Source organism: Spermophilus citellus, assembly GCF_964194105.1.
Source record: "Spermophilus citellus genome assembly, chromosome: 5".
In the NCBI taxonomy this organism is placed as follows: domain Eukaryota; kingdom Metazoa; phylum Chordata; class Mammalia; order Rodentia; family Sciuridae; genus Spermophilus; species Spermophilus citellus.
In genome coordinates this window covers 143,872,231-143,897,160 of record NC_138186.1, presented here as the reverse complement: position 1 = coordinate 143,897,160, position 24,930 = coordinate 143,872,231, and the positions used below count along the sequence as shown (strand labels likewise).

The 24,930-nt window shown below is 36.6% G+C and overlaps 1 protein-coding gene across 13 annotated transcripts in view; it reads left to right on the top strand.

Annotated features, from left to right (window-relative positions):
• EYA4 (EYA transcriptional coactivator and phosphatase 4) overlaps positions 1 to 24,930 on the top strand; it is a 273,585-nt gene that overhangs the window by 23,610 nt on the left and 225,045 nt on the right. For all 13 annotated transcript variants that reach the window (XM_081296065.1, XM_081296064.1, XM_081296073.1 and 10 more), the window contains exon 2: positions 7,984 to 8,082. In XM_081296065.1, the coding sequence (XP_081152191.1) occupies positions 8,050 to 8,082 (33 nt within the window). In that variant the 5' untranslated portion in view covers positions 7,984 to 8,049. The remainder of the gene's footprint in view (positions 1 to 7,983; positions 8,083 to 24,930) is intronic.

The following is a 24,930-nucleotide window of genomic DNA, read 5'->3' as shown; positions in this document are numbered from 1 at the left end:
CAAGCCTGCTGTGTCCCAATGTCTGAATATTGTCTTTAAATTCTATACGTATGTGTGTATCATATTATATATCTGAATTAGAAGAATGGTTGGATTTTTTACTCCAATTTTCCAAATGTTTATATCTCACTTCAGCAGAGTTAAAGAAAAGGATATGATGCATGGTCTCTGTATTGAAAACCTAACTGCAGGAGTGGCTAAGGTTGCTCTCACTCCCCTTTAAAATTCACCTTTTCTGGGAGAATGGCCTTGAGATAGAGCCGGGAACTAGATTACTGCCTCATAAAACAGCATGAGGTTACTGTTATTCCTTAATTTTATACCTTTATTATAAGGTAATACTTTTCTTACTTGATTTGAAGAATGTTCTCATCCTCTTCTCATATATTTGTGAAAACTAAATGTTAAAGGATTTAGGCTAATAACCACTGCTAAATTATGATGTAAAATAACACTGGGCCTGCAATTAGCCTAGGTAGTTTTACTTGGTTCAATAATATAAAAATCACTAGGCTCATAATATTTTAGTACCTTAGCCAGTTTGGCAAAGAATGCAATTCATGTTACTGTTGAGAGTCAAACTAAGTAACAATTAATCTATATTTCAAGGAAATATAAAGCAAAATATTATGTTATAACATGAAACATGGATGCAAATAACTCCCCAACTGGACCATTAAATTGTGCTGGTGATTAACAAAAAAAATAAAAGGGGTGGGGGAGTGGGGCTAGTTTTTGTTTAATTCTCTTATGCTGTCTTTCCTAAATTCTTCATTTTAATTTTGCTTGAGTTGACAACATTACCAAGAGGGATCATTCTGAAAAATTATCACTTTTTTTTCCTGATAATCAATTTCTGTAATTTAATTTCTATATATCCTTTCTGGAAATATTAGATTTAAATGTTGATCACATCTTAAAAATAATTTCAGTGTGATAACTGTATGCATGTTGTGGGTAAACTGTGTCCCCTAAGAGTCATGTTTAAGTCCTAACCTCTGTACTTGTGAACGAGACCTTATATTCAAATTAAGATGAGATCATAATGGATTAGGTTGGTCCCTGGTCCAGTGATTGTTATATTTAAAAGAGGAAAGGAATTTGGACACAGACACACATGCACATACACAGAAAGGCCTCGTGATGATTAGGCAGAGATTGGAGAGATACTTCTGTAAGCCAAGGAATGCCAAAGATGGCCAGCAATCCCCAGAAGCCAGAAAGAGATGAGGAAGGCTTCTTTGTCTTTATGGCCTACCAAAGGAGCAGAGATCTGCCAAAATCTTCATTTAGTATATCTCCTTTACAGAACCATGATGGAATAAATTTCAGTTTCTCAAAGTCACCCAGTGTGTGTACTTTGCTACAACAATCTTAGAAAGTGAATGCAGCATGCTATGTTTTAAAATACAATGGGTTTAAAAACTACTATCAATAATGATTTCATTGAAAGTTCAGTGTTAGTTCAGATGAGTAGGAAATTATCTGGTAAGTAATTTTTAATATTGAATTTTAGGAGAAGTTAAAATATTCCACTTAGTAAATAGTAACTTCTCCCAATGTTTTCCTTCTTATTGTCCTAATACAAAGTTAAAAGTTAAATGGAGCCAATCATGTACCTCAAAATGTGAGAATAAAGCAGATTTTTTCTGAGATAGTCATTTATTTGAGGCAGAATTTCTAAAACTTAAATTATTGGGCTGTTTATTCCACTTGTTTTCATTTGCATCATCAGATATATTCTGTACCATTCCATCTGTCATTCATTGTGACAGTCAATCAACATTTATTATACACTTAAAATTTGTCAGGCACTGAGCTAGCACTATAGATAATTCTCATAAATAAGACTGACATTGTCTCTACTTAAAGAGATTATTCTGGCTTTGAAAGTTAATCTTAGAAGGAATCATAGAGGTCATTTGCAGAGTCTACTGAGAAAATTCATTTTCTTTATGTCAAAATTTAAACTGACCCTCAAAGCCACTTTAGCATCATTTGATTTTGTTTATTCAGTATCCTTCTATAATGGGGGAAAATAAGATTTTATTTATTGCACAGACAACATAAAGCATCCATCTGAGAGGCTGGAGGAAGGATGTGAGACGAGCAGCTGTTGTCAGGCAGGTCAGCCTAGTGGCCTGCACTCACTATGATGTGCATCACACACAAGGTGACCCTGAGCCAGGGTGGTGCTGGTCATTCAGCCTGGGCGTCGAGCATAGGACCAGGGATGAGCAAGAATCAGGACTAGGTGAAACCCAAATGTGAGGAAGAGTGAGAGGAACAAGATGGAAGTACGAGCTAAGAGGCCCAAAGTTGGGTCTTTTCTGTCAACATTTCTTAGCCCACCCCTCTACTGCTGCACTCTTCAATATGGATAATAATCCACTTAACAACCTCTGACTCTGTTTTATATGTGCTTTGAAATTGTACTTTTCTTCACAGTGTTGCTTTTCTAGTTTTGGAATATTGTAAATAACTGTCTTGCTGAGACTATGCACATTAAATATACATAAGGTAATCATTTTCTGACTTTTAAATCTAAAAGACACACACACATACATGACACTTTTGACTTTTGACCTGTGTCTCTGTGTTTGTGTACATGTATAAAACATGTCAGTATTCACATTTTAAATTCCCCTTGTGATTTTTAAAACATCTTGTATTATAATAAGAAAAGTTGCAGGTTTATTGCAGAAAATACTATAGGGCATTAAATAAAATAAATTAAAGCCATGTCTACCTGGTGATAGTAAGGAATATGTAAATGGATATATGAGAACTGAACAAAACTTCTGATATATTGAACATTTAACAAACTGAATTAGTATCTGTTGTTTTGCAGATTGGAATACCTCTTTTACACTTAAATTCTATTTTCAGAAAAATTTGATGTCACTAAACATTTCTTAAAATGTGATTTTAATGATTTGTATCTATATGCCTATTATGAACACCTTTTTAACCAAAATCTTTTTTTCTTGCCTCTCATTTAATTTTTTAAAAAACAGAATTTAGAGGGCTCCAGATGTACCATTGCTGTTTTAAATTGCATTTCATTTATTTGTGAGTTTAAACATTGTTTCAAATTTGTGTGATTGACAGAATTTTCATAAGGCATGTCTGCCTGCCTCTCTTTTTGAATTGTAAGAGCTCTTTATATGTTAAGGACATTAGACCACATGCTTGATTTAGTACGGATATTTCTTCCAAGATTTTCAATGTACTTTTTAATCTTGTTTGTGGGTTAGAGGATGAGGTTATCTTCTGTTGCTACTATTATAAAAATTTATCTCTATCTGCAAATTAAGAAAGATTGCCCTTTTCTTTAAGAGTTTGTTTAAAGTCTTAAAGTCTAATTTGCCTGGAAAAATCTTAATGTATAGAATAAATATTAACATTAAAAAAAATTACTTAACTGATTGTCTCACTATAGTTTATTGACTAAATCTCTTTCCCATACTTTTTTGTAAGTTCTTCTTTTTCTTAACAGTCTTACTTTCATTCTCTTTTTAAAATTGGTTATGTATATTATAATATTACATTCTTTGTAAGTGGGAAGGTTCATTTGGCAATTCAGACAGAAATTTTATTATAAAAGCTGTCATACTAAAATATTCACTAAATTTTCTCAGTTTACATTATGTACTTTCAAAAATGAATGATTAATACAAATCCTTATTTTTAATCTATTATTTGCTTAATGACAGGCCTTGTAATGGTTTGGATGTAAAGTTTCCTCCAAAAGCTTCCATGTGGCGAGGGGGGAGGGGGCAGGTCTGCCCCTCCACGTGTTGCTGGGCCTACTCTGCTGGTGGGTCGCAGGTCCGCCTACTTTGCAGGCCTGGTTGGCAGCTCTGCCCCTCCGCAGGCCACTGAGCCTGTTCTGTTGGTGGTCACAGTTCCACCTACCTTGCTGGCGCGGGGGAGGGGGCAGCTCTGCCCCTCAGCAGGCCGCTGGGCCTGTTTTGCTGGTGGGTCGCAGGTCCGCCTACCCTGTAGGCTCTTGGGGCTGCTCTGCCACTCAGCAGGTTGCTGGGCCTGACCTGCCGGTGGGTCACAGTTCCGCCTACTTTGCAGGCGTGGTTGGCAGCTCTGCCCCTCCACAGGCCACTGAGCCTGTTCTGTTAAAAAATTAGACAGTAAGATAACAAATAACCCAATCAACAAATGGGCCAAGGACCTGAACAGACACTTCTCAGAGGAGGACATACAATCAATCAACAAGTACATGAAAAAATGCTCACCATCTCTAGCAGTCAGAGAAATGCAAATCAAAACCACCCTAAGATACCATCTCACTCCAGTAAGATTGGCAGCCATTATGAAGTCCAACAACAACAAGTGCTGGTGAGGATGTGGGGAAAAGGGTACACTTGTACATTGTTGGTGGGACTGCAAATTGGTGCAGCCGATTTGGAAAGCAGTATGGAGATTCCTTGGAAATCTGGGAATGGAACCACCATTTGACCCAGCTATTCCCCTTCTCGGTCTATTCCCTAAAGACCTAAAAATAACATCCTACAGGGATACTGCCACATCGATGTTCATAGCAGCACAATTCACAATAGCAAGACTGTGGAACCAACCTAGATGCCCGAATGGATTAAAAAAAAATGTGGCATTTATACACAATGGAGTATTACTCTGCATTAAAAAATGACAAAATCATAGAATTTGGAGGGAAATGGATGGCATTAGAGCAGATTATGCTAAGTGAAGCTAGCCAATCCCTAAAAAACAAATGCCAAATGTCTTCTTTGATATAAGGAGAGTAACTAAGAACAGAGTAGGGACGAAGAGCATGAGAAGAAGACTAACATTAAACAGGGATGAGAGGTGGGAGGGAAAGGGAGAGAGAAGGGAAATTGCATGGAAATGGAAGGAGACCCTCATGGTTATACAAAATTACATACAAGAGGAAGTGAGGGGAAAGGGAAAAATAATACAAGGGGGAGAAATGAATTACAGTAGAGGGGGTAGAGAGAGAAGAGGGGAGGGGAGGGGAGGGGAGGGGGGATAGTAGAGGATAGGAAAGGCAGCAGAATACAACAGACATGAGTATGTCAATATGTAAATCAATGGAAGTGTAATTGATGTGATTCTGCAATCTGTATATGGGGTAAAAATGGGAGTTCATAACCCACTTGAATCAAAGTGTGAAATATGATATATCAAGAACTATGTAATGTTTTGAACAACCAATAAAAAAAAGAAAAAAACAAAACAAAACAAAACAAAACAAAAAAACCAAAAGCTTCCATGTGAGACAATGCAAGAGGGTTGCGAGGAGAAATGATTGGACTATAGCCTTAACCTAATTAGTGAATTAATCTCTAGTGGGATTAATTGTATGGTGACTGGAGACAAGTGGGGAGTGGCTGGAGGAAGTGGCTCATTGGTGGCAGGGCTGTAGGGTATAAATTTTGTATCTGGAGAGTTGTATCTATCTGTCTGTCTCTCTTTTTTTTTGCTTCTTGATCATCATGTGAGCTACTTCCCTCTGCCACACTCTTCTGCCATGATTTTCAGCCTCACCTCTAGCCCCAAGGAATGGAGCTGGTGGTCTATGGATGGAGACCTCTTTAACTGTGAGCCCTTAAATAAACTCTTCCTTCTGTACAATTGTTCTGGTTGGATTTTTTTAGTCACAGCAGTCAAAAAGCAGACTAAAACACAAATTGGTACTGAGAAGTGGGGTTGTTACTGTGACTATCCTGACCATGTGGTTTAAAATTTTTGGAGCTGTTTTGGAATTGGTGGAAGGAATTTTGAAAGTGCTTAGCAGTACAAGTTGGAAATGCTTTAAGTTTTTGTAAGCGGAGCTTAATGGCTAATTCTGGTGGTAACTCAGAAGACCAGAATGCCACTAGGACTCTGGACAGTGAAGACAGAGCTCAAGAGCATTTAGAGGAGAAGGAGGACTCTTGGAATTTGGAGTACAGGCCATTCATATTATGCTCCGGCTGAGAAGTTGTCTGCATTTTGCCCCTATCCTAAAACTGATTTGAAAAGTGATAGATTTCTTAATCTGATGGAAGACATTTCTAGGCAGCATAGCATCCAGGAAGTGGCCTAAATATTGTTGGTGGCTTTTAGCCAAGTTTATTGTGATGATCAAGAGCAGAAAGCAGAGTAGAAAGATTTGAAAAACTTGGATTTAAAAGGTGGGAGTGAAACTGGAGTTAAGGAAATTGCAATTGTTTAACATTACCACCGCTTAAGAAATGCTAAAGACTTTGCCCAGGGACAAAAAGAAAGAGGGCCTCAGGGCATCTCAGGAAGTTTCAAGAACCTAAGCTCAAGGGAGTAAAAGTGAAACTTCTCTGGAGAAGAGACCGGTGGGAAATCCTTATTGCACAAGGAGTCCTTGGAAGTTTTTTTCAAAGTGCTCAGCCACCCAGACACTCAGGATCTCCAGGGTCCCTGGAGGTTTGGCTGTTGCTCAAGATGGTGGCAGACTTTGGTGTCAACCACATGGTGCTGGTTCTGCAGGAATGCAGGAAGCTGGAGTTAAGGTGTCCTGGAGGCTTCCACCAAGATTTCAAAGGAAGGCCTTGAAAGCCAGGCGATGTGTGGCAGGGTCGGAATCCCTGTGGGCACTCCCTGAGAAAGATTTGAGAGGGAAGCCAAAACTGCAGTAGAAACACCCAAGATTAAGAAATGCCAATAATGTGGGACATCCTCCTAGGAAAGCTGCAAGAATTGAGCAGAGACAAGTCAAGAGAGAGGCCAATTGGGCTACAACAAAGAAGGCTACAGGGGTGGAGCTACACAAGCCCTTTGGGGACGGCATCATGTCATGTGCTCCAGATGCCGAACACAGTACTGTAGGACTTGTTCAGTCTTACTTTGGTCTCATCCTTTTTTTCCCTATGTCCCTATTTTTGTGAATGGAAATGTTTTCTCTGTACCTCTCTATATAGAATACTTGTAAATTGCTTTTAATTTTACAGGAGCTTACAAAGCGAGATTGCCTTGAGCTTCACAGAAGACTTTGAACTTGAACTTTGATCAATCTTGGAACTGTAGAAACTATAAGAACTCTTGTTGAATGGACAAAATGTATTTTGCATTGTGAGATGGTTGTGAGCTTTTGGGAGTAGAATGGGTAGAATGTTATGTTTTGGATGTGAGATATCCCTTAAAGCTCACATGTGAGAAAATGCAAGGTTTGGAAGAGAGATGATTGGGTTATAACTTTAACCTAATCAGTGAATTAATTCCTAATGGGATTAATTGTGTTATGCCTGGAAGCAGGTGGGGTGTGGCTGGAGGAAGTGGCTCTTTGGTGGCAGGGCTGTGGGGTATATATTTTGTGTCTGGAGAGTGGAGTCTCCTTCTTTCTCTGCTTCTTGATCATCATGTGAGCTGCTTCCCTCTGCCATACTCTTCTGCCATGATGTTCAGCCTCACTTCTAGACCTAAGGAATGGAGCTGGTGGTCTATGGAGCCCTTAAATAAGCTCTAACTCCTCTACAATTGTTTTGGTTGGATCCTTTAGTTACAGCAGTGAAAAAACTTACTAAAATAGACGCTCTTGTCAAAATAGTGTACTAATTGCTTAGGGTAGACTGTGTCTTCAAAGTTGTCTTCAGATATTTTGTTTATCTAAAAGATTCCTGAGGGGGCTGGGGTTGTAGCTTAGTGGTAGAGTATTTGCGTTGCATGCGTGAGGCACTGGGATCTATCCTCAGGACCACATAAAAATAAATAAATAAATAAAGATATTGTGTCCATCTACAACTATATATATATATTTTTTTCTGAGTATTTATTCACATACTCCAATTTTATCATGATATTATTTAAAAGGTTTATATTTATATCCATATATGGAGACGATATTAATGAATTTATCTTAAAAAATACTTCTGCAAATTACCAACTATCATGCTAAAGCTCAATATGTTTTGATAATTTTATAAATGAATAAAGAGATAACCTTTTTCTTTTTCCCTTTTTAAAAAATTTTAGATAGTCCATTTTTAATTGAAGGAAGCTGCTTCTACCGGGGAGTGGCAGGAGAAGTGAGAAAACCACATGGAAGACTCCCAGGATTTAAATGAACAATCAGTAAGTCTTAATTCAATCTCAGTTTCAAATAAAAATTTAAAAAAATTATTGTAAGACTATTCAAAAGCATACTTAGAAGAAATATATTGTAAGCAGTAAGGCTTTTGTTTGTTTGTTAAGTCTATTTTTTGTTTATTTTGTAATTTCCTTGCGACGCCATAAACATGTTTAGAGATGTACACTTTTTTTTGCTTAATGATGCTGTCACATTTCGAAGTCTCCCTTGATTCTCCCCTTGGAAAGCCAGTACTTGAAAGGCTACAGTGAAGTTATGCTGTGTATTTTCAATGGTCTAAATAATTGTATGCTTTTTTCATTAGGTTTTATTCCTGATATACTAAATAGTTTTTATATTGTTGACTATCAGAAGCTTAATACTAGAAGGTATATTAGTAGCCTGCTTGTTGCTCATTTTATGAATGAAAACCATCATTCTCAAGGCCCTTCCTTATTTCACTAAGATTTATTGTAGGTTCAGGAATGTGCCAGTTTCGTGACAACCCTTTTAAGATTGATTTTCCGAAGGGGAAGATTTTGCATGGCCTTTCCTCCTGTCTCATTAGTAGCATCTTCAGGACACTAGCTCTTTAGTGTGTGTAACTAGAGATACTGGGAGAGTCACCATGGGGGACTGTCATCCCCAAGCTTTTCTGCATAGGGACTACTAGTAGTGTCTCAAAGAAGACTATGTGTGTTTATCAAGAGTGCTTCCTGAAGATTGATGATGAGCTCCGTCAGGCAAAAGAGGATAGTATAGTGGCGTATAATAACATGGTTCTACAAAATGTATATGGAACATTTAATTTTAAAATAGAGAGCAAAGTATGTTTTGGTGCATCCCTGTTCTTCTGAACTGGTTTAATATGTTTATTAGCAGGTGTTGTATTTTAATTATAATATAGACATGAGCATGGTCTAATTTCATTATATATTATATTGTTATTTATTTTGTATTGCATTGTTCTAGGAAAACTGTAGAAAACAATGCTATGGAACTACTACTGTGAAATGATGAAATCTGTCAAATGGTAGAGATGTTATTCTTGAACATTTCCTGTTTTAGGAAAGTAGACAGAAATGATTATTGGGAGGCAAGGGCTTCAAAGCAAGTTTTTAAAAATTTTGGTTATTGAGTTAAATATTGATTGTATGGACTCTAATAAATAGATATTGGTCATCATGATTGCTGTCTGTCTTCCCCAAGCTTCTGGGTATGTATGAGTCTTGCTAAAATCAGAGGTCTTCAAGTGTCACCACGTATCTGAAGGTGTATAGTGAATGATGGAACATCATAGTTGTGATGCTTTGTAAGAGTGGAACTGTCAATCTGTACTTTGCTCTAATACACTGGGGGTCTCTTAAGAGGGTCAGCTTATGTACGTGTGTGTGCGCGTGCATACTGGGTGACTGTTTGTCCCTGTTTTCCAAAGACTTGGGGGTTTCTGGAGATATGGAACTTACAATACTAAAGTAAAAGGGGTGATTCGGCTTGTTATTCTAGGCTGTGTACATACTAAGAAAGTTGTTTGGTTTTAAGCAATTGGGGTTAAAGAGAATATGGTTTTATGTTTGATATGTGTGTGAGGTATTACCTAAGGTTCTTCATATCACCTTTCATAAAATAATTTCCAGAACTTGCAAATCATATATTTAAAATATCTGTAGGATCCTTCCAGTGATATTTTAGGGTTGCCATTTTTTAAAGTATGTTTTTAAAAAGTTCCCACTTATGTTAACGTGCAGCCATATTTGAAAATCAACTATCTAGGGTGATTTTCCTAGCCTTTCAGCTTGACCCTACTTACTGAATTTGGATTTAGAATATATATGTATGTGTGTGTGTGTGTGTGTGTGTGTGTGTGTGTGTGTGTATATATCATAATATTCATATATAAGTATGCAAAGTATGCTTAAAACTGCTAAATGACTTGCCCATGTTGGCATGGCTGGTAAGTGGCAGAGTTGGGACTTCACATTGGTCTTCTGACTCCAAGTCCAAAGCTCTCTCCATGACATCAACATGCCTGATCATTCTGGGGTATCTTATTGTGACATTCATCACTATAGAAATATTTTAAAAAACCCTAAAAACTCCTTAACATTGAAATGATTCCTATTTGAATGAATTATTTAAATGACCTTAAATTTTGTGGATGCAGTGATGTCTCCAAGTTTTTCAAAATATATAATATTTATTGAGACATAAAATAAGTGGGAGAAGAATTGAAATACAATTCTTTATATTAAAAGGAATCTAATTAGATCATAGTTATTTCAGTTTAAGCAGAATTTTTTCTCTGGGCATATATACAGCAGTATATGGTACATGAATACTCCATTTAGCATTTTATATACACCTTCTTCAATCCATACCATATCCTTGAAATGAAGTTCTAAAAGCCACTATTTGGTAGCTGAGGAGAAACTATGACTTAGACAGTGTCAAGGTCAAACAGCTGTTAAGTACTCAAGATTAGAATTGAACACATTTTTTACCTGACCCTAAAGCCTGTAATAGATTTTGCAAGATACAACACAGTATGGTAGTTAAGAGTTTAAGCTTAAAATCAGACATTGCCTGATGAATACTTTATAACTATTGGGAAATTACTTATACTTTTCCTCCTCTTTAGAGTGGGGAGGATAATAAAATGAAATTACTCATAGTGCATACACTAGACTCACTGGATAAATGCTAGCTGCTATTGCAAATACTTGAGAACTTCAGTGATCTTTAATGAGCACTCATTCATTTTTTTATTGGTTGCTCAAAACATTACAATGATCTTGACATATCATATTTCATACATTTGATTCAAGTGGGGTATGAATTCTTATTTTTACCATGTGTACAGATTGCAGGATCACATTGGTTACACATCCACGTTTATACATACTGCCATACTAGTGTCTGTTGTATTCCGCTGCCCTTCCTATCCCCTTCCTATCCCCCCTCCCCTCCCCACCCTTATCTCTCTCTACCCCATCTACTGTAATTCATTTCTCTCTTTTTGTTTTTTTCCCTTTCCCCTCACATCCTCTTCTATGTAATTTTGTGTAACAGTGAGGGTCTCCTTCCATCTTCCATGCAATTCCCTTTCTCTCTCCCATTCCCTCCCACCTCCCGTCCCTGCTTAATGGTGATCTTCTTCTCATGCTCTTCCTCCCTGCTCTGTTTTGAGTCGCCGTCCTTATACCAAAGAAGACATTCGGCATTTGTTTTTTAGGGATTGGCTAACTTCACTTAGCATAATTTGCTCTAATGCCATCCATTTCCCTGCAAATGCCATGATTTTGTTATTTTTTAATGCTGGCACTCATTCATTTTTGCATAGCTAACCACCCTTGGACATCTTTGATTGCAAAGTTATAGGTCCACAAACTCAGCAGATCAAAACTGAACACTCCAGCTCTCTTCTCTCCCAGTTTTCCTCCCTTTCTTCTCTATTGCAATATGGCTTATCTCCATGACAGTATTGCTGTCAGCTGTATTATGTTACATTGGAAAATGGGTAGCAATTCTCCATCCTCCATCTCAAAAGTTCATCCATTCTTAACTTTTAGTCTCTCCCAAAGCTGTTCTCTTTGCTCCAGCTCCCATATGTTGGATCTTTAGCTCTTGACTGTTAGCTCTTGACTGCCTTGTTCTGCTTTAATTTACTTCTAGAGTTGTCTTTCTAAAACACATATGTGATCACATCCCTACTCCTACTCATCTCGGGCCCTTTTTGCCCTCAGGAGAGAGGGTCCTGTGTGTAGTCAAGCACACAGATGTAATGCTTCCTTATTTCCTCAGTCTTATTTCTGGCTTCGGTCAGTTTCCTGGGCCTCCTAGGTTCTCTGAGGTTTCCAAGCATTTGCAAGTGTTATACACCTTTTCCCAGACGGGCCTCTTTCCCACCAGGATAGCCTGTCATTCTTGAAGAGTCAGCTTAGGTTTCATTCCCTCGCAGTACCCCTCTCAGGTTGATTTCTTTCTCTCTACACCACCGGCAGACAGTCAGCCACGCCTGGTGAGCCCGGCTGGGTGAGGGCCCTCTCCAGCATGCTGTCCTAACTCTTTGGCATCTTCCTCTACCCTAGCACTTACCCTCAGAACTGAAATCTTATCCGTTTGTTTGCTTGTCTCTCCACTAGATTATACACTACTTAAGGGTACTAGTGGGTCTTGCTCAGCTCGTATCCTTCCTTCTTAGCACAGTTCTTGCTGATGTTTAATAAATGTTTCCTTTGAAAACTTTTATATATTTTTGGTGAGGTATACTAATGAATGGCCGGACAAATTTTAAATACCAATATGTTATACTTACTCATGAATTCATATTGGATTCACTTTCAAAACAGTGCCTGTGTGATCTAACATTAGTTAAACTGCACATGAAGAAAATAAAGTTTAATTCTTATTTTTTTTTTTTAATTTTGCATATGTCTGGCTCTTACTTTGTGATTTGGCATGCAGAATTTAGAGAGTTTTAGGTGATAAGCAATTGAAAATAATATTTAACTTTCCTAATTTGCCTAAAGTTTTTATTTGCTAAAATTTATTAGAGTTTCTTAGAAGTAGCTTAAGTTATAACCAATTATAGTTTAGTATAGTTTCAAATTTTACAAGTACTATTATTTTGAATAGAAATGGCTATGAATCTAGGTTATGCATAGAATGTCTCTCTTGATACTGAGAAATGTGTATATATTCCCTGTGTTCAAATAAAGAATGAAGAATATGTATCATTTTTATAGTGTCTCTAATATCTATGTATTGAAATGTTTTAAAGTGCTCTTTTGGTGGAGCTGAATATTACCACAGATATTTTTTCTCATCTAATTTGTTCATATCAATGTGAGACAGATTCTGGCTAAGTTTATGATCAAGCTAGAAGGTTTGAAAAGAAATATGGCTTGTTAATTTAAGTAATACATATTATAAAATAAAATATTAGTGAATACTAAGTAAAATGAAATCAAATGAATAAGTTATAGCTCACAGCAGAATTGCCCTCTCTGAATATTACAGTAAAGGCTTGAAAATTCCTGTGTATTTCACCATTCTTCTAAATCAGTTTACTTTTATTATTTGCCAAACGGTTCAATAAGTGAGCTCTAAATTCAGATCCATTAGGTCTATATTACATATCATATATTTCAGGAGTGTTTCTGGAAATCCACATGTATTTGTATTTTCTTGCAGCAAACAAGCTATTTTAATAATGCTATTAAGAATCTAGAGCTAGTTTAATAAATTAATCTCTTCTTTCTCTCTTGTTCTACCTTAGATATTGCATGACTGATTATTTCTCAATTTTTTTGTTCTTAGATGTTCTATAGAACTGTTTTCAATATAGCTTCTAGTACATTGGTAAAACTCATACTGGTCTCTGACATTTTTTGGACATATTTTCTTTCTTTCTCTCTTTCTTTCCTCCCTCCCTCCTTCCTTCCTTCCTTCCTTCCTTCCTTCCTTCCCTCCCTCCCTCCCTCCCTCCCTCTCTTTCTTTCTTTCTTTTCTTTTATATTGGAGATTGAATCCAGGGGTGCTTCACCACTGAGCTACATCCATAACTCCTTTCATTTTTTATTTTAAGACAGAGTTTTGCTAGGTTGCTTAGGACCTTGCTAATAAGTTACTTAGGCTGGCCTTGAATTTGTGATTCTTCGCTTCCCAGGCTGCTGGGACTACAGATTACTAACTACTGTACAGAGGTGAATAAATATGTCATCAAACTTATCAACTCAAATAGAACTTCAGAATAATCAGTTTCTTCAAGTTTCTGAAGACTATGTTGGAATATAGCTATTTTAATTAATTTTAAATTACTCTGACATTTTTATAATATGATCTGAAAAATCCTAAAATATGATTAATCAATTATATTATTTATGAACTCTAAATTTATTTGAGCAGTATCCATACTTTTATTTTAGATATGTTTTATTCAACTATAAACAAAATTGGACCATTCCTTTTGAGGCTGCAGTTCAATTTGAGACTTCTGTTTCTCTTGGAAGAACGTGACCTTTAAACTAGTAAAAAGAATCATGTTTACAACTATAATTTTTATATCATTCAACTGAACAATAAAACACAGAATTCTATGGAATTCTGCTTAAAGTTGAACCAATTTTAGAATTACTGTTAATCTCAGGTTGACGATTATGGCTTTACTTGTAATTATAGCAGAGTATCTAAACGGTGAAATTACCATTAAATATATTTTAATTTTATTAATCATGAACTTATACTTACTTTAAAAATAATTTAACTCTGAATTTCTATGTACTTATTTGAGTTTTTAAGAATTATGTACATTATTCCATTATCTTTTATGACCTAAAATTATAATTTGATTTCTTAAAACTTTTTCACATATTTCAACATACACATCAAATATGGAAATATGGATTGCAATTGTGTACCATTTGTCAATATCTGGAGGGTGAATATTAAGTTTTTCTTCTGCCAGTGGTGATCAGTCATTAATGGCTGCCTATGTTAAGAAAGAACCTATATAAAAATAGCATTATCAATTTAGTGTGATCTACCATCATTTTGTAAATGAAAGAGTGTATACCAGAGTTTCATACCTGTGGATCCTGGGCTAGACTGTTGTCAGGAAGAGAATTTAGATTAGATAGCGTAGGGCCATTATGTCTTTGGGTACAAAAGTTCCCTACTAAAGTTATAACATATATGATATGGTTCCTGTCTAGTAATTCTGCCTTTTGAATTAAAATTAAAGTGACTGTTTATGATAGAAATATAATCAATTTCTTTCATGCCTTATCAATCTTCAGAATTGGGAAAAACAAATGTAATGTAACTTCTGCTGTAAAGTACTCAGCAGTTGGAACACAGCATTGATAAAAAGAGCTTACATGCACCGAGAAGCTCCACACTGAGCTCATTAAATCCAATGATTCATCTCATTAAACCCAACAGCCCAATGTAGCAGGCACTGTCATAACTCTAGTCTAAAGAATAGCTCATCAAAGCTATTTAGGGATCTTTTTCAAGATTGGTGGCAGCTAGAAAGCTATTTTGATGGAATGTGGATTCATATAGTCTTATATCAGATTCTGTGATATTAAACTCATCATCTTACCTGCTTTGATCAACTTAATTAGTTGTCATACCCTTAAGTACATTTGGTATTTTAAAGTATGCAATAAAACCCAATTTAATCTCAGTTTATTTAAATGAAGAACAAAGATTTCAAATATCATGTAACTTCATGAGAAATGTAAAATTTTCCACCATGATTACAAATAATCTTCATTAATATATACTTTAATCGGCAGTTATGAGATAGCAGAATGCATGAAAACTTAAAGATAATTCAACAAATTCAATTAATATTTAAGGATTACTCTCTGCCTTCCAGGAATTTTGCTCAACTAAGGATTAAAAGATAAATGGAATAGAATCCCTCGCCTTCTCAATTTTTAGTTTAGCCAAAGATATTGCATCAGATTTAATATTCAGTTATTTTAAAATGAGATTTGGATGGTTACTACTAATTCATCCAGTGAATATTTGTGGAGTGTTGCTGTATTTGAAGTATGGTTTTTAGATGCTGGGAATGCTTGGTAGATGAATTTATCATAAAGCTTATATTGTAGCATGGGGGACAGTAAACAAATATAGCATGTCAGAAAGTAGTAAATGCAAGGAGAAAAGTCAAATAAGATAGAGAGAAAGAATTGAAATGCTTGGGGGCACAGGGTGGGTAGTTGTGGAATAACTGCAATTTTCAGAGAGTATTCAGGGAAGCCTCATTGAGCAGGTGTCATGCAAAGCCCCAAAGAAGGTGAAGGAGTGCATCAGGTGGCTGTCTGAGGGAAAGGGGCTTTCAGTTAGGGAGCAACACCTGGGAAAGCCCATGAAACCAGAATTAGACAGGCAGTCAGCATAGATAGGTGAATTGAGTCAGGTGGATCAAGGAGGCCAATTATGAATGAGTCCAGGAAGTTGGACACTGTCCCCTGAAGGATTGAAATGTTAATTCCTTTAGAGCCCTTCCTCCACCCTCATCCAGAACCTGTCCCTACTCCAACCTGTTGTCAAGGTAACCTCCCTACAGGGACCCATAAGGTTGTTAATGTGTCCTGGGTTGCACCATCCTGCCCTTCTCCCTTCAGCCCACCTGTTTCCACCTTTTGGCCATCCCACCAAGCATTCCTGGGCCTAATCATGTTTGCAGGAAGGAGAGAAAAAAGGGGAAGAGTGAAAAACTACGGAAGCCTAGGACTTATGAAAAGGGCAGAACACCTTGCTTCTTGGGATACCAGGATACCAGCTATGGCCCCCTTCTCCCTCCTGGGAGAAGCCTATGTTACCCCTTTTTAAATAAACCCTGCATTATGTGCTTGCCTCAGTGTGCTTCTCTAATATTCAAACTTCAACATGTGAGGAAACAGAACTTGTCACCTGTAACAGCGGAATCACCATGAGGCAGTAGCTTGCCTAGTATGTCCTGGGAATAGAAAGGGACCATTGCCCAGGGCAGTGGTGGAGAGAATGGAGAGAAGCCATAGGCAATCACCATGGGAGCATGGAAGGGTTTATAGAGCATTTTCAGCATTTTCTCTGAATGACAAGTAAAGCAATTTGAGGATTTTGAGCTCATGGGTTCCTGGAAAATTCTTGAGAAATGGGAAAAATGAATGCAATGTAACTTTTGTTTAAAGATATACCGCAAGCAGAAAATTTTGCCGATGAAAAGATCTAATATTTATTGATAAGCACCATGCTGAGTCCTTTATGTGATTCACTGATAGGGCTCATGTTAAGTGCTTTTATGGGACATGATGTGATTTAAGTTTTTTAAAGGTCACCCTAACTTTTATATGAAAATAGATGATGATGACAAGAGTAGAAACCAGCTATTGTCACTATCTAGATAAAAAATGGACAAAGTAGCAGTGGAGATGGTGAGAAGTGATTGGATTCAGGATCTGATTTGAATGGAACTTAGTGCTTTGCTGATGTGAGAGAATAAAGCCCAAGGTGACTTCCTGGTGGCCTTTTTCCTGAGAGATGGGAGGGGTGGAGTTGGCATTTAACTGAAATTTACTGGGAACAGTCCTGTGTTTTCATCAACCCGATTCCATACTCCCCTTTTCTAGTGCCCCATTCTACCCTTCCCAGTCTCCTTACATTAGGAAGAGCAGCATAACTCTCTCTAGCCCATGAAATGCAAGGGGAAGGAATCTGAGTATCATTTCCAGGCTAAGGCTGTGAGAAACTTCTGCACAGTTCTTTGGCATTCATGTTCCCTGAAGGTGATGAATGAGGAGGAGGCATCAGGTACAGATGGTGGAGCCCTAGGAAAGAAAAAAACTGGATTGCTGAGGTCATGTGTGTGAGACAGATTCTTGGAGGAATATTAATGAATTAACCTAATAGAGACATGTTAAATTTTACCTGCTAGTAGAGCAAAGTGGAAATGTTGGTGAGTCAAATGTAATCATGTGGAACTTGAAAGAGTTTGTTGAATTTCAAATGCAAACTTGGGAGACTTCAAGATCTCAGAAGCATTTAAGGAAGAGCTATTGGCCAAAATCCCCAGGAATGTAGGTCAAGGTAGAGAAAAATAAAAAGGACTAAACGATGGGATACCCCAGATTTAGAGATCAAGGAGATAACAGTTTACATAAGATAGCCACTTGATCCTGTTTGCCTCAGCACCCTCAAGCATTGAGTTATGCTAGAACTACCTGTGGCAATATTCAGTGAATTCTTCTTTGATGTGCTGTCTTCCAAAATTTGCAAAATTATGTATCTGGGTAGTGGTTACTAGGTTCACCTCTATCAGGGCAGAAACAGCTTTGAAGAGCTCCTGAGATTTACTTCTTTGAGATTTCCATCAAAATAATCAAAACCATAAACTCTTTAGAATAAATTATTTCAACCTATCAACAAATATTTATCATTTTTTCAATGCTATGATCGTGGGCATAGTTTGTAGGCATTTTAACTTGGCAAAGAATGAATCTATACCAGAGTTTTTCAACTTCAGCATACTGACACTTTGGGCTGGATAATTATTTATAGGGCCAGGGAGGTGTGGTCCTATACATTGTAGTATACAGTATGATGTTTAGCAGCATCTCTGGTATCTACCCACTAGATGTCAGTAGCACCCCCTTTCTTTTTGGGACAATCAAAAATGTCTTGAAACATCACTAAATATCTTCTGTAGACAGAGGGGTTGTCAGGAACCACTGATCTACATTACACCTGCTTTCAGTGAATTATTTACTTAGATGATTGCATACTCTTAAAAATATTTGAGGAGCTTTGCTTAAATTTTTAATATATAATGTGTTGTAATATATTATTGAGATAACTGAGATGAAAAGACAAAGGTGTACAATACAGAATTCAAGCAAGAGAGCAAAATAACATTGTGTCATTATCAGAACAGAGTAATAAGCACTATGCTCCCAGGAAAGGACAAGAAGGATTATAGATAGACTAGGCCATGTCTTCACTGGGTCTTGAAAGGTGAAATGAATTTGTTTGGATGCCCAGGGCCCATCCTGGCCTGGGAAATAGTAGATGTAAAATTTCACAACTACAAAATAGAGGGTAATAAGGCCTGCTTGGGAGCCAGGGGTGGACTGAAATTACTGAATCTGAAGCTTTGTGGGCATGAGGATGTGAAAAGTGGGAAAGCTGTCAGAGAAACGCTGAGAGTAGACTGGGAAGCACTTGGAGTCAAGCTGAGATGTACCCACATCCCGAGTAGGTAGCATGATGCTTATTACCAAGTGTAGGATGCTGTCCTGTATTTCTGAACTTTTTCTTGGACATAATGGGAAGTCCCATATAATTTTTGTGCAAGAAAATAATGTATTTCAAATGATGTTTTAGGAAAATTAGCCAGATGGTAGGAAAATTAAGGAAGGTTGAGGAATTAGAAATGGGCCTTGAAGAGTTTTATGCTTGAACTCAAAAGGGTTTAAACCAGATTGGTAAAATTTTTTTTTCTATAAAGGACAAGACATTAAATACTTTTGAATTTTCTGACCAGAGAATTTCTGAACCAGTTACTTACTTCTGTTGAAATGTGAAAGCAGCCATAGACAAAAATTCATTGAATGTACATGGCTGTGATCCAATAAAACTTTATTTACAGAAACATGCAGCAAACAATTAACCATACTTTGCCAGTCCCTGTCTTAAACTAAGGGAATGACAGTGGAAGAAAGATCAAGGGGGAAGAATGAGCGAAAGGAACTTGAAGAGAAAGCTTTGCTTAACTTGGTAACTGACTGAACAGGGTTAATAGGAGGAGGGGTCTGGGGGACATGGAGAAGGAAAGGGATTATTGTGAGGTTTCACTCTCAGGAGATGTCATAAATAGAGTTGAGGAGCAGGAGCCAGTGACTTGAGAAAAGATGTATTTGAATTTAGGATTTTTATGAACATGTCAAGCCAGCAATTGGCGAAGCCTTGTTGAACCATGTTTGGGTTGGCTATGGGAAGTAGAATAGTGTTTTCCTTGAGGGGAAGATTATAAGAGGAAATTATGTCTAGGAAAAGGGAAAAAGGATGAAGATAAACCTAGGAAAGAGGATGGACCAGGAAAGACTGAGAAGAGGCAGGTAGGGAAATGAGGCAGCCCCTAGGACCATGCTTCCTCAGAGCCATGGGTCAAGGTCACTTCCAGGAGGAGGGGTCATCATTTTTTCTAGTTTCAAGAGGCCAAGCAGAGAGCCCTGGAGAGAGAAACTGCTGCTGCTGATAGAGGCTTATCAGTGACACTTCAGAATGAAGTCCCACAACAATTGTGGCAAGTAAAGGCACCTTAGAGGTTCAATACAGGGAAGATAGAGAGAGAGAGCTTACAAGTGTAAGGAAGAGAAACAGGGCAGTAATAAAAGGGAGTGCTTTTCTCCAAAAAGGGGGGAGCTATGCATGGTTGATGACAGGGCTTGAGAAGGAATCTGTGGATAATATACTCAGGTTGCTGCAAAAGGAAGACCATGGGACTCGGAGGAGGATAGAAAGAAGATCAGTTGGTGGGGTAGGGGCAAGGTATTCTGACTGGAAATGTTAGAGAATGTGTGCATCCTGGAAAATTCTAAGGTGTTTCCCCTGGGTGGCATTAGCAGGAGCCAGTTTGCATTTTTTCACACAAGATCATGGTCCATGGAAGCAGGGGAGGATCAAGGGCTTTAAATGGTATAAAGAAGATTTGCTTCAGCCATTGTTTTAAAAAGTGATAGGTGACCAGCTGGAACTCAGTATATATGTCAAGAGTTTTGTAATGTTTTGAACAACCAATAAAGAGTTTTGTAGAGTAAAAAAATAAAAATAAAAAAAATTAAAAAAAAATAAGTCATTGTGACATTTTCAGTTTTATTTTAGCAAATGACTTTCATTGGCTAGGACTTCAGATTGTGGGTTGACATAGAAAGTTCACTTATTTATTTGCTTGAAAACATTAGGAAAACAAAAGAGAGAAATGACTGCTTCTGTGACTAATGAAAATGCCTTTCATTAACCATTGAAGAAACTGCCTGCTTTGTTTTTCTTGGATACCAATATCTTTAACAGTCTTTAAAAACTATTTTTTTATAGATGTGATTGGGTCCAATTTGTTGATAGTGTTAGACTGAGGTTATTTGGCACAGATTTTAAAAGTGCTTGTCTTAAAATTCTTGAAATTCTGTCATTTCATATCTTTTGAATTAGGATTGTTATCTCTACTCAGACCTCCTGCAGATGCAAATACCCATGTAAGAGTTAATATGTTAAAAAGTTCATGTTAGTCCTCTTGGCAGGAGCTAGGACAGCAGAGTAAAAAAGGTCTGCAGAAGAAAAACAAACAATCTAGAGTTCAAGAAGAAAGAACAAATATTGCCTCCTTACTTTGCTTTATTTTCATAATTTTACCTAAACTGCAATGGAGGACACATGTGGACAGCAGATTACAACTAGATTCTGAGCCCCAGGTGCCCATGGCTAGCATTTTCTTTTTTTTTTTTTTTGTAATGCACATTGTATGCCACAGGCTAAGTGCTATAAATATGTGTACACTGACTATACATAGTATGTTTACTTCTCACGACAATTTGATGAGGCGAACACAATTACTGTCTCCCAGTTTCTAGATGTGGGGTCACCCAGTTAGCGAGTCAGGGGGCTGGATTTTCACCCAGAAAATTTGGCTCTGGAGTTGGCAATCTTAACTTCTAGACAGATCTCCTGGGAAATGCTTTATTTATTTTTCAATCCTCCACCCTGACTTGTGTCTTCAACAAAAAGCCTGAAATTTTTTGAATTTTTATGCATAAGAAGAAAAATATTTGATCTGTGTTTATTTTTTCCCCTATTAAAATTCTCTTTTAACTCACAGATATGTCATACCAGAAATGATGTGAAAGAGGTAAACTGAGGAAAATATAAAATAGACCATTTTTTTTTTCATTCTACTGATTAAAAATTGGGATTGGGTGGCATTTGGAGTTTTGAATGGTTTTTCAACAACAGAGTCTTAAGGCAGATTTATGAGTGTATCTTGTTTCTTTTACATTAAGTGTCTTGCCCATTTTATCTCCTTTTCATAGTAACATGTTTAATAAATAGTACAAGAGGGCTTGTTTTGCTGGTAGTTGACAGATTACACTGTCCAATCTTTTATCCTACAGATACAAAAATGGAGACAGACAGTCCCAGCTCTTTATCAGGGCAAGAGTGTTGGTGACAGCTTTGCATTCGAAAACAAGAATTTTTTTTTTTATTGATTTCAAACTCAACACCCAAATTTGAAAGCATTTTTTTGTGTAGAGTTTTTTTAACATTTGGAAATTAAAATCTGCTCCCTCAAAACTGCATTGAATTATTGTCTTATATAAATGTTGGTAAAATAATTGCATTTCAGCTTCTGCAAAATTTGAATGGATCAGAGTCATTAAAAAAAAAACTCAAGCAAAGGTGTGGAACACTTTATTTTACATGTTTGTTTTTCTCCTAGTTATTATTTACTGCTCAATCAGCATTAGCAGAAGAAAAATAATTTGGCTGCTAAGTTACTCTAGTGTAGGATTTCAAAGGACCTTATTAGAGAGAGATGTAATTTCACCCTCTGGGTCTTTTATATAACAGAGTGCATATTTGGGTTACTTAATTTTGACCCGGAATTAAACAATGGGTTTAAGTTGTGAACAGGAAGTTAAAATATTTACTCAACAAAGATTTAAAAAGCATATTATGGTGGTTTTACAAATTGCTATGGATGTCTTTATATTTCATAGCTTCACACTTTTATTTTAGAATAGCTCCGGCTATTTTGTTTTTGTATGTTTTCTACTTATTTAACAAATCTTATAAAATGTATGCATTTAACCAGGGGTTTTTAAATAAATATCTTTTGGAAGTGACAATATATATATATATATATATATATATATATATATAATATGCTTTTGTATATTTCTTAACTACATATGACCATATGTTATATATGGCATTCATTAATGAAAATAAGGAGTAGATGTCATGAATGGTATCAAAAGTGATCACCTTAACTCCCACACCTCAGAACTGGCTGTGTCCTCTTTCTTCTGACTCTGTGATTTGCCTAACATTGTCCACACTGATCTGTGCTTGGGGTGATGGTTTCCATCTTCCCTGTGAGATTATTGTGGACTTCTTGCTTTCTTTCCATGAAGTAAAGTTTTCATTGGCTGGGATCCCAGCTAGCCTGATTTTGTTTCTCTTAATTTTGTTTGTTTGCTTAATATCTCAGATTTTGAAAGTTGTTCAGAATTAAAGGACTTGCATATTATCCTAGGGAAATAATTTGTGAGTGAAAGCTTTTGTGAAAAATTGTAAGATGTGTTCAGATATTTATGTTAAGCCACTTGTGGATGGTTGAGTGGCCTTTCTAGAGTGCTCATCTTCTTAACATTTACAGTAGTCCTTCCTTATCAACAGTTTTGCTCTCCTAGGTTTCAGTTACCTGCAGTCAACCGTGCTCCAAAAATATTAAATGGAAAATTCCAGAAATAAACAGTTTATAAGTTTTAAATTATTGGCCATTCTAAGTGGTGCAATGATATCTCATGTCCTCCAACTTCATCCTTTTTTTTTTTTTAGTTTTATTGGTTTTATTTTTTTAAATACACGACAGCAGAATGCATTACAATTCTTATTAAACATATAGAGTACAATTTTTCATATCTTTGTATATAGAGTATGTTCACATCAATTCATGCATTTATATGTGTACTTTTTTGCATTACAATTCTTATTATACAAATATACCACAATTTTTCATATCTCTGTTTATATATAAAGTATGTTGACACCCAATTTGATTCTTCATACCTGTACTTTGGATAATGATGTCCATCACATTTCATTGCCCTTGCTAATCCCCTGTCCCCCTTCCTTCCCCTCCCACCCCTTTTCCCTATCTAGAATTCATCTAATCCTCCCATGCTCCCCCTCCCTACCCCACTATGAGTCAGCCTCCTTATATCAGAGAAAACATTCGGCACTTGTTTTTTGGGGACTGGCTAACTTCACTTAGCATTATCTTCTCCAACACCACTTCATCCTTATGGGATGTGCATTATCCATTTGTCTAGCACATCCAAGCTGTATATATACCTGCCTGTTAGTCACTTAGTAGCCATCTCTATAGTCCGATAATCTCTGTGGTATTGATACCAGTATCTCAGTGCTTGTGCTCAAGTAACCATTATAAAAAAGCCTGATAATATCTAATACTACCTGTCATTCACCTCACTTCAACTCACCATGTAGCCGTTGTATCAAAACTCACATCATCACAAAAAGAAGAAGGTCAGTCCAGTATGCAACAATAAGATTTTTTTTTCTTTTGAGAAAAGTTATTGATGTTGCCCAGGCTGACCTCAAATTCCTGGGTTCAAGCGATTTTCCTTTATCTGCCTCCTGAGTAGCTAAGACTACAGGAGTGTGCCACTACACTTAGCTCAATAAGTCATTTTGAGAGAGGGGAACACTACATTCATGCAACTTTTATTACAGTATATTTCTATAATTTATTTTATTATTAGTTATGGCTGTTGATCTCTTATTATGCTCAATTAACAAATTAAACTACCTTAATTGTGTATGTATTGGGTAAAATGTCGTATACAGAGGGTTTGATACGACTTATGATTTCAAGCATCTACGGAGGGTATTGGCACACGCCCCCATGGATAAGAAGGGCTAGATGGTACTTACTATAAGGGTATCTGCTTACTTTTTGGATGAATTCAGAAACATTCTAGTGTGTATAAATTCATGTCAGGAATCATTAGTGATAATTTCTGAGTATATGTACTTATTTTAGAATGTTGAGTCAACTTGCTAATTCTCAGGGGAATAAAATTTACACTGAAATGTTTCTGGTTCAACAGTTTTAATATTTTAATGCCATACTAATTTTTTCCCTCAATTAATTTTACTGTTTCTTGCACAATTGTTGGAATCGTATGTACAGGATTTTCATTCTTAAGCACTTAATATCAAGTAACTTGTTCATTAACAAAATTAATTGAAGGCCTGCAGGATATTGGTATTTGTTACATGGACATGGATTGAATGTCCATGTTGGAATTTTAAACTGGAAGTTACTTTGCTGTTAGATTCTGTCATATTCAATTGTCAATTTTTATACAAGGAACCTGAAAGTCAGTGTACTCTTACTGCCTGATTACTCTGTCTTTGGGAAAAATAGAAAATTTAGGAATTGATAAAAAAAAATTGTGTTAAATATTTTCTTCAGACTTTAAAGCATCATTAAAAACATCCTTGAACTCACATCTAGTTGCATACTAAACTATCCCCTAGAAATTTGACATTGA